Raw genomic sequence first — 10,162 nt, forward strand, 5'->3', positions numbered from 1 at the left:
CCGCGCTGGCCGCCCTCCCTCCCGTGCTCCCCATCCCAGCGGCCCAGGCAGCACACGTGGTCCCTCTGAGCCCAGCAGGCCCGGGGACAGAGCTGGCATCCTGAAGTGGGTGTGACTTTGGCTCTGGGGAAGGTGCCCACCAGCACCCTCCAGGCCCAGCCCTCTCCGTCCCGGCCGACCTCCTCCGCCTGTTTTCCCTCTGAAGTCCCCGTGCACTGGCAGTGTGGCCTCCCCGGGGTCCCAACGTGAATGCCTGCCCGGACACAGTCACACAGACTGACGTCATCAGGTCTGATGACCACAGAGGCCCTCTGGGTGTCCACGGCAGGATGGGGGGGGGGGAGGGGGGCGGGGAGAGACCAGCTGCAAACATGAGTTCCCCGTCACTCGGATCTGTGTTCACAACCGGGCTCTGTGACACTGATGGGGCCGGCTCCCAGCCACCTGGTCTCCCCCATGTGAAATGGGGACGGGAATGGCATTGACCCTCCATGCTCCCGGATGCTGTGGGGGTTCAGGACAGTCGCCCCACAGCCAGCACTCAGGACCCCCAACACGTGAAGGTTATTGGGGACTAAAAAGGCTTTTTGTGTTGTGGGTCCTCTCCATTCATACACAGCAGGTTAGGGAAAAAAAACAACAACAAAAAACACAGAAAAATCTAAAAATGACTTCATCTGAAGGTTACAGTAATAAATTCGTTCCGTGTTAACATGCTTAACCTTTTTATGAGAAAAGTCGTTTTCCAAACCAGAAATGTCATGGGAAGAACGGTATCATTTCACATTCCACAAACCACCGCCATGCCTGGCTTTCGTGCACGGCAGCTGGGGTCTCCCAGCAGCTTCTGGATTCAGTCAGTGGTATCTTTTGTGTCGCGTGTGGTCTTTGCAAGATGCTGCCAGACCTTCTGGAGGAGATGAGAGTGAAAAGGGCAAATGGCCTCCTCGCATTATTATGGAAATAGTTTTGACCTCAGGGACGCCCAGTGGGTCTCTGGACTACACTTTGAGAACCGCTGATGTGAAGGAAGGGGAGTTGTAGGAAAGAGAATCAAAGAGAAATCTTAAATAAAAGGAGAAAGGGAAGGATCATTCCCCACTATTGATCCCCTAACAACTGAAAATTAATCACCTATAGGTCCTCATCATTTTTTTAAAATATATTTCTTTATTGATTTCAGCGAGGAAGGGAGAAGGAGAGAGAGATAGAAACATCAGTGATGAGAGAGAATCATTGATGGGCTGCCTCCTGCACGCCCCCTACTGGGGATCGAGCTCGCAACCCAGGCATGTGCCCTTGGCCAGAATCGAACCTGGGACCCTTTAGTCTGCAGGCCGATGCTCTATCCACTGAGCCAAGCTGCTAAGGTGGTCCTCATCACTTTTAAGCCATGATAACGGTGACGTACAGATGTATCGAGGCGGTTGGGAGATACACCACGCAGGAATTTAAGAGATGCTTGCACACTTGCTGGGGGTTCAGCATGCGAGCTGGAGCCACCCGATGTAGCCTCACTGTTCCTTCTCCCCACCTCCCCCAGGGACCGCCTGCGCACCACCACCAACGTGCTGGGAGACTCGCTGGGGGCCGGCATCGTGGAACACTTGTCCCGCCACGAGCTGAAGAACCACGACGTGGAGACAGGGAACTCCGTGATCGAGGAGAACGAGGTGAAGAAGCCCTACCAGCTCATCGCCCAGGAGAGCGACGCGGAGAAGCCCGCCGACAGCGAGACCAAGATGTAGACCGGCGGGAAGACGTGCTCTCTGAGCAGCGGGGTCGGAAACCCCTGACCACACGTGTCCATCTCGTTCCAGCGTGTCCTCCCCGCCAGCCCCATGCTCCCTGGTCCTCCCCACTCCGGTAGGGTCTGCCAGGGCCACTCCAGCTCCAGGGAGGGCGTGGCAGCGGCCAACGTGTTCCTCCCACATCCGAAAGTTTCAAGTCTTTTCGTGTTGGCCTTAGACAGAAGGTACCGGGATAAAAAAAAAAAAAAAAAAAAAAAAGGTCCTGATCAGATTTTGCAAGTATATGAGACACACAATCCTGTGAATGTGCTATTTTTATAAGTTAAGGAGTCAACAAAGAGTAGGCTAAACACGTGCTTAATTCGACTTTCCAAAAAGTCCCTCAGAACACACTTCAATTTTAGGATCAAAACAGAACAACTTGATAAACTGCACTTGGCTTTCAGTTGGACGGAAGGGTTTTCCCCCCTTTCTGTCCTGATTGGTGTTTCTGTTTTACCAGTAGCAGGACCCTATGAGTCCATACCTAGCACAGCTGTGAGGAGGTGCCCAAAGTGGCGTGGCCGTGGGCAAGTTACGTGTTATCTCTAGGCCTCAGTGTCCTCATCTGTAAAATGGGTGAGTTCCCTAACCGCCTTCGCGGTCATGGTTACCCGGACATCCTGTGGCATCATGGCCAGCCTGTTCTCGATCTCCCCCTGGGAGCATCCAGGAGCAAGCATGTCCCATGGAGGTAACCAGGAATGAGGAGGGGCAGGCTGGGTGCGGGTGGCCAGGTCCCGTGTACACAATGTCAGCTGCACACGTCACCAGGCCAGAGGAGGCGTGGACTTAAATCGCCTCACTCAGTTCTTCCCTCTCCTGCCCTCCCCCGGGCTGGGCTGGGCTGGGAAGGATCCTTCCCACCAGGCCTCCACTGACGCTAGATTCGTAGAAACTAAAACATAAGACTAGCAGCTAGCACGGGTGCTCACGGCCTGACTGTGGAACAGGACAGAGCCAGCAAGGGGAGACCATTCTAAAGAGGATTTTTAAACACAAGGTTATAGAGAGGTCGTCTTTAAGGAAGGATTTTCTAATGAAAGAGGTTCTTTTTTTTTTTTTTTTCTTTTCTTAACCAGAAACGCTTTTTCTCTTCAGTTCAGAAACATTCCCCAAGGAAGTCTGCATATCAAAATATGCGATTCCTTCTTCTGTGTTTGAAACAAGTCACATGAGTGAGCTCTCTCTCTCTCTCCTCTCCAATGGAGGTCTGTGAGCTGGGTGGGTGGTCTCTCCTTTGAAAAGGTTTTTGACTGTGATCAAAAGGCCTTGGAATGAGGGAAACAAGATGTTTCTTTGTGCTGGAATCCCACCTACCCACCCATTCAAAACCTTCCGCTGGCGTGGGGCCCCAAGAGGAATGGCAGGCGAGGAGGCGGGAGGAAGACATGGTCAATGGGGTGCCAAGAAGAAAACCGCTGGGCGTTGGTTCAGGCGAAGCAGCGCCTGGGTTTAGAGATTAATATTTCACCCCCTGGGCCACACCCCCTGAGCCACACCGGGCAAACACAGGGAGTCGGAGCTGTCGGACTGCGCAGGCGGTGTTGGAGCTTCGGATCGGAAATGGTGGAGGGGGGACTTAGCGATGCTAACAGACTGAGGACCTAGACGTGTGTCCTCCGGCGTGCACGTCGCGGTGTTTCTGTGTAGCCCCGAGCACTGTGTACGCGTAACCGCTAACCTTAGGCTGTGGAGGAGTGACCTTCCTCGTCCAGGCTCTCTGTGGGGAACACGCTACGGAAGTGCCTGTGCGCAGATGTCATCTCACCTGGGTAGAGCAGACATTAGTCACATCCAGTGACGTGTGACGCGACGCGATCACTTTTGTACACTAACCATTTCTTACCGAGCGCAAGGCCCCTAGGCAGAGCCGCCCGGGCGGGCGGGAGCCTTACGTTGTAGATGTATTTTCAATAAAGAAGAAACTAGTTTTACAGGACACCTGTGCACGTGGTGGTTATTCTCCCGGGAGGAAGACAAGGGCTCCTTCAGGAAAGGGGGGCCGAGCTGGGGGCAGGTACCTTGCAGAATTGTTGTCTTTCTTTTTCGAGGTAAAATCTGTATTCCGGGCCAGGCGGGGAAGCGGGGCACAGGAAAATAAGGAAGAACACCCTCCCCCTGCCCACCTCCCAGACCGGGGCTGGGAGCAGGAGGGCGTGAGGGAGGCATCGCTCAGACAGACCAGGCCATTGCCGTGTTGGCAGGAGGAACGTGGAGTGCCACCACCGATGCTTCTGGAAAAAGGGATTTCCTGTGTGGCCCTTTGTGAGAGCTGCACGCGGGCTCAAGGAGTAGTCAGAGGCAGCCATGGTGCTGGTGCGCCGTACCCACCACCAGGAGGGACAGGACGGCTGGCCCCTCCCCATCGTGCCTTTTAGGAAATAAGTACTTGGCAGGCGGGGTCCTGCACGCCCAGGCCGGAGTTGTTTTAATCCATCCCTCTGCCTTCAGGTGGCAGCCTCGGAGGACGGGCCCCCCAGGAGGGGCCGCGAATCCCTAGGCCCCTGGTCGGCAAGCTGCGGCTCATGAGCCACATGGGGCGGCTCTTTAGCCCCTTGAGTGTGGCTCTTCCACAAAACACCACGGCCTGGGCGAGTCTATGTTGAAGAAGTGGCGTTAGAAGAAGTTTAAGTTTAAAAAATTTGTCTCTCAAGAGAGATGTCAATCGTTGTGCTGTGGGTATTTGGCTCTGTGGACGGATGAGTTTGCCGACCACTGGCCTAGGTCATCCACGCCAAGACTCCCGTGGGTTCGCGGAGCCCTGGAAATAAATCACGGGAGAGTTTTGTGCCTTTGCCTTTTTCTGGGGTAGAAATCTTTCATTTCCACCCGTTTCTCTTAAGGAACTTCGGACCCAAAAATGTACGCGCCACAGTTAGATTGGTTTATCCCGACTTCCCCCCGGCATCCGTGCTGGTGGAGCGGCTGGTGGGGCCTGGAAGGAAGCTGCTCGCCCAGGCCCCCCGGGGGAGCCACACGGGCACAGGGGGCACAGCTGGCCACGCCTGGCCCTGCTGGCCACGCCATCGGGAAGCCGGAAAAGATGAATGCCCTACCAGTGGGTGGGCTCCCCACTGCCCACCCGTTCCCTGACCTCCGCCCCACGCTGGCGGCCCCTGTGGAAGGCCGAGGAGGAGGCGTCCCTAAGGGCCCGGGCAGCTGTCCTGTGACTTAGATGCTGGGGGGAAGCAAGCACCCGTCTCTCTGCAGGGGAGCGACAGATCTGTTCGCGGGTGCAGCCATGGACAGACATCTCTTAGGTTAGCGTGTTTTAAATGTTTCTGATAAGAAAACACATTCCTGCCCTCACCGGTGTGGCTCAGTGGCTAGAGCGTCGGCCTGCAGACTCAAGGGCCCCAGGTTCGATTCCGGTCAAGGGCATGTACCTTGGTTACGGGCACATCCCCGGTAGGAGGCAGATGATGGATGTTTCTCTCTCATCAGTGTTTCTAACTCTCCCTCTCCCTTCCTCTCTGTAAAAAATCAATAAGATATATTAAAAAGAAAGAAAAAGAAAACACAATCCTGACAAATGTTTCAAATCCTCCACTTTGAGGAGTTGGGGTCCATGGGCCCCTGACTCATATGCTCCCATTCAGCACCACTGCCCCCCTCCCCACCCTCAGCAGGATTTCCTTCCCCAGACTGAAAAGTCTCCCTTTCCCAGAAAAATCCTTTTCGGTGAGTTTTCGCTTCCCCCGGAGGGAGGGAGCGGATGGAGGGGGCCTGCCGGCCGGCTGCGGGGAGGAGGGGGCCCACGCCTCCATCCGGCCCGCTGGGCGCTGACCCGAGGCTGCTGTCAGTCATCGGCCCTTCTCCCAGCCGGTGGTCCCAGAACTGGGCAACAATGCCCGCCTGTGTGGCCTGTTCCGGGCCCGAGCGGTGGGAGATGCCACCCGTAGGCAGGCCGGGTGAATGAGCCAGAGAGCGGGGAAGGGAGGGCGAAGGAAACTGGTGGGCCGTCCGTCATCTGTCTTCTAAAGGGAAAGGGGAGGTGAAGGATCTCTGGGATCAATGAGGGCGGGGAGGGGGGGCGATTCCTACAGTGGCCACCAGGGGGAGCTCGGAGCCCTTCGGGCAGAGGGACTGCACTGAGTGGCCAGATTATAATTATCTCTGAACACATAATAATCTGGCCACTCAGTGTGTGTGTGTGTATGTATATATATGTGTGTGTGTGTGTGTGTATGTGTGTGTATGTATAAATATATACACACACATACACACTGATATATATATAGATATATATCTATATATATATTAGAGTATTAGAGGCTCAGTATATATATATATATTCATGCACCAGGCCTCTAATACTCTAATATATTAGAATATTAGAGGCCTGGTGCATGAATTCATGCATGGGTGGGGTCCAGCGAGCCTGGCCAAAGAGAGGGGACATGGTTGGTTGGCCAGCCTGCCTGCTGGTTGAACTCCTGGTCCAGGGGACAATTTGCATATTAGCTTTTTATTATTGTATATAAGACAGTGGTCAGCAAACTGCGGCTCATGAGCCACATGCGGCTCTTTGGCCCCATCAAGTTTTTAACAAAGGCCAGCTTAGGAGCACCCTGATTAAGTTAATAACAATGTACCTACCTATATAGGTTAAGTTTTTAAAAAATATGGCTCTCCAAAGAAATTTCAATCGCCATACTGTTGATATTTGGCTCTGTTGACTGATGAGTTTGCCGAGCACTGATCTAGGATATACACTGAGTGGCCAGATTACTGTGTGTTCAGAGATCCTAACAATCTGGCCACTCAGTGTGTTTCCTCTGAAAGAGAACTGGCTGTGAGGGCCCATGGGATTCCAAGGTCTGCAGTGCCCAGGCTGATCGATATGTGAACACCATCAGGGTTTACAGTTCTCCACCGTCCCCGTCACTGTCTCCCTGTTCCTGAGGGTCCCCCTGCTTCTCCAGTCTCTCTGCCGCGAGCCCTTCCTTCCTGTTTCCCGGATGTGGGTATCAAGGAAGCAGCCTGGTACCACCTGCAGCTGATCGTCCATCTTCCCCAGGAAACTGCTGATCCGCCTTCAGTTTGGAAGCAGTGGCATTTCAGTGAATTTACACACAGGAGGAGGGGTGTCAATAAGATACGAGACGCCCAGTGAAATGTGAATTTCAGATACGTGCCAGTAGTGCTTTAGCATGAGGATTACATGTCAGATGATGTGCTACTGTACTTCCCCAAATACCGCATGGGACATCCTGGTGTGCTACCTGTTCATCTGGCCGCCCTTCACAATGTGAAATGAAGATTCGAGACAATGGGCGTTACAGGTGAAAGACTTTGTGAAGTTATTGAAAATAATCATCCCAATTTTTAATTTCCGCAGGTAAAATAAATAAAAAATAAATAAATAAAAGGCTTTCAAAGGCAGCCCAGATCCGGGACGTGCCCTGCTCTGTACTTGCTCTGGAGCCGTACCCGCTCACGGTGAGCTTGTAAATCTCGAGGCTGCGTTTAGAAAGCCTGATCGATCCCCTTAAGCAGAGCTGTCTTCCGTAAACCGAACAGTTCCAGTTGCCCAGGCTGGAGATACTGTGAGACTCACATCTGTTTTCTTCTCTTTCTTCCTCCTTTCCTTCTCCCACTCCTCCCTCCGCCCCCCTCGCTCTTCACACACACAGTGTTTTCTGTGACCCGTCAGGAGGCTGGAAACGCTGGCACTCGCCTGTTGTTTCCCAGAGGAGCGCCCATGTTTTTTTCATCCTGTGCTTTTCCAAGCCCCGCCTTCCCCAGCCGCGGTGAAGCGGGGAGTGAGGCGTTTCCGGGGCCTCTTCAGGGAACCCCAGCCTCCGGGGGTCGTCCCTCCCTCCAGAGCCTCTTCTTTAAGCCGAAGCGAAAGGCCGTGAAGAGCAGAGCCCAGCTGGTATGTGCCCCTTCCATCCTGAACTGCCCGGGCCGAGGCCTCCCTGGGCTGGCATCCCCTGAGCTCTGACAGGCGTCAGGCTGGGTTCCGCTCAGGTGCTGCCCCAGGATGGGGCTCTGTTCCCTGACAGGCACATACGGACCGCACACCATCACTGTCTCTCTCTCCCTTCCTCCGTCCTCGGTGTTTCTCTCTCCCTCCCTGGCTCTCACTCTAAAAATCAATTTAATAATAAAAAGAAATTCTCAGGTGAGGATAAAAAAATAAAATGATCAACTCTCAGGCGGTGACTGTGCAGCCAGATTAAGGAGAGCGGAGTCCGGCAGGAGATCGCTTCCCCAGCTCAGTAGGCTGAGGGCATCATGCAGTGCCCCGGCGGAGCCTGCAGACGGCAGGAGAAAGCAGAACCTTCCAGGCCCCCGACAGCCCCCCAAGGCCGAGCATGGTGTCTGCCCGGGAGCGCTTGGTGCTCAGAGGCCCTGCCAGCAGCACAGTGAGGGGAGGGGGCTCTGTGGGTACGATGAGGGGGAGGGAGCTCTGTGGGTACGGTGAGGGGAGGGGGCTCTGTGGGTACGGTGAGGGGAGGGGGAGGGGGCTCTGTGGGTACGGTGAGGGGAGGGGGAAGGGGCTCTGTGGGTACGGTGAGGGGAGGGGGCTCTGTGGGTACGGTGAGGGGAGGGGGCTCTGTGGGTACGGTGAGGGGAGGGGGGGGGGGGGCTCTGTGGGTACGGTGAGGGGAGGGGGAGGGGGCTCTGTGGGTACGGTGAGGGGAGGGGGCTCTGTGGGTACGGTGAGGGGAGGGGGCTCTGTGGGTACGGGGGAGGGGAGGGGGAGGGGGCCTCTGTGGGTACGGTGAGGGGAGGGGGCTCTGTGGGTAACGGTGAGGGGAGGGGGCTCTGTGGGTACGGTGAGGGGGAGGGGGCTCTGTGGGTACGGGGAGGGGAGGGGGAGGGGGCTCTGTGGGTACGGTGAGGGGAGGGGGCTCTGTGGGTACCGTTAGGGAGAGGTGGCTCTGTGGGTACGGTGAGGGGAGGGGGCTCTGTGGGTACGGTGAGGGGAGGGGGCTCTGTGGGTACGGTGAGGGGAGGGGGCTCTGTGGGTACGGTGCGGGGAGGGGCTCTGTGGTACGGTGAGGGGAGGGGGCTCTGTGGGTACGGTGAGGGGGAGGAGGGGGAGGGGGCTCTGTGGGTACGGTGAGGGGAGGGGGGCTCTGTGGGTACGGTGAGGGGAGGGGGCTCTGTGGGTACGGTGAGGGGAGGGGGCTCTGTGGGTACGGTGAGGGGAGGGGGAGGGGCTCTGTGGGTACGGTGAGGGGAGGGGGCTCTGTGGGTACGGGGAGGGGGAGGGGGAGGGGGCTCTGTGGGTACGGTGAGGGGGAGGGGGCTCTGTGGGTACGGTGAGGGGAGGGGGCTCTGTGGGTACGGTGAGGGGAGGGGGCTCTGTGGGTACGATGAGGGGGAGGGGGCTCTGTGGGTACGGTGAGGGGAGGGGGAGGGGGCTCTGTGGGTACGGGGAGGGGAGGGGGCTCTGTGGGTACGGGGAGGGGAGGGGGAGGGGGCTCTGTGGGTACGGGGAGGGGAGGGGGCTCTGTGGGTACGGTGAGGGGGAGGGGGCTCTGTGGGTACGGTGAGGGGAGGGGGCTCTGTGGGTACGGTGAGGGGGAGGGGGCCCTGTGGGTACGGGGAGGGGAGGGGGAGGGGGCTCTGTGGGTACGGTGAGGGGAGGGGGCTCTGTGGGTACGGTGAGGGGAGGGGGCTCCGTGGGTACGGTGAGGGGAGGGGGAGGGGGCTCTGTGGGTACGGTGAGGGGAGGGGGCTCTGTGGGTACGGTGAGGGGAGGGGGCTCTGTGGGTACGGTGAGGGGAGGGGGCTCTGTGGGTACGGTGAGGGGGAGGGGGCTCTGTGGGTACGGTGAGGGGAGGGGGCTCTGTGGGTACAGTGAGGGGGAGGGGGCTCTGTGGGTACGGTGAGGGGAGGGGGCTCTGTGGGTACAGTGAGGGGAGGGGGCTCTGTGGGTACGGTGAGGGGAGGGGGAGGGGGCTCTGTGGGTACGGTGAGGGGAGGGGGCTCTGTGGGTACGGTGAGGGGAGGGGGCTCTGTGGGTACCGTTAGGGGGAGGGGGCTCTGTGGGTACGGTGAGGGGAGGGGGCTCTGTGGGTACCGTTAGGGGGAGGGGGCTCTGTGGGTACAGTGAGGGGAGGGGGCTCTGTGGGTACGGTGAGGGGGAGGGGTAGGGGGCTCTGTGGGTACGGGGAGGGGGAGGGGGCTCTGTGGGTACGGGGGGGGGGGGGGGGAGGGGGCTCTGTGGGTACGGTGAGGGGAGGGGGAGGGGGCTCTGTGGGTACGGGGAGGGGAGGGGGAGGGGGCTCTGTGGGTACGGGGAGGGGAGGGGGAGGGGGCTCTGTGGGTACGGTGAGGAGGAAGTGGGAATTCGAGAAGGTCTGCATGTCCATCTGTCAGAAACAGACAGGGCCACAGAGTAGCTTCCTGCG

The 10,162-nt window shown here is 57.5% G+C and overlaps 1 protein-coding gene across 1 annotated transcript in view; it reads left to right on the plus strand.

Moving 5' to 3' along the window:
* Positions 1–2,983, plus strand: part of SLC1A3 (solute carrier family 1 member 3) — a 67,592-nt gene extending 64,609 nt beyond the window's left edge. The window contains exon 10 of the mRNA XM_036410501.2: positions 1,544–2,983. Coding sequence (XP_036266394.1) covers positions 1,544–1,748 — 205 coding nt within the window. The 3' untranslated portion in view covers positions 1,749–2,983. The remainder of the gene's footprint in view (positions 1–1,543) is intronic.
* Positions 2,984–10,162: the final 7,179 nt, after the last annotated feature.

This window comes from Pipistrellus kuhlii, unplaced genomic scaffold (assembly GCF_014108245.1).
Source record: "Pipistrellus kuhlii isolate mPipKuh1 unplaced genomic scaffold, mPipKuh1.p scaffold_m20_p_4, whole genome shotgun sequence".
Lineage (NCBI taxonomy): Eukaryota > Metazoa > Chordata > Mammalia > Chiroptera > Vespertilionidae > Pipistrellus > Pipistrellus kuhlii.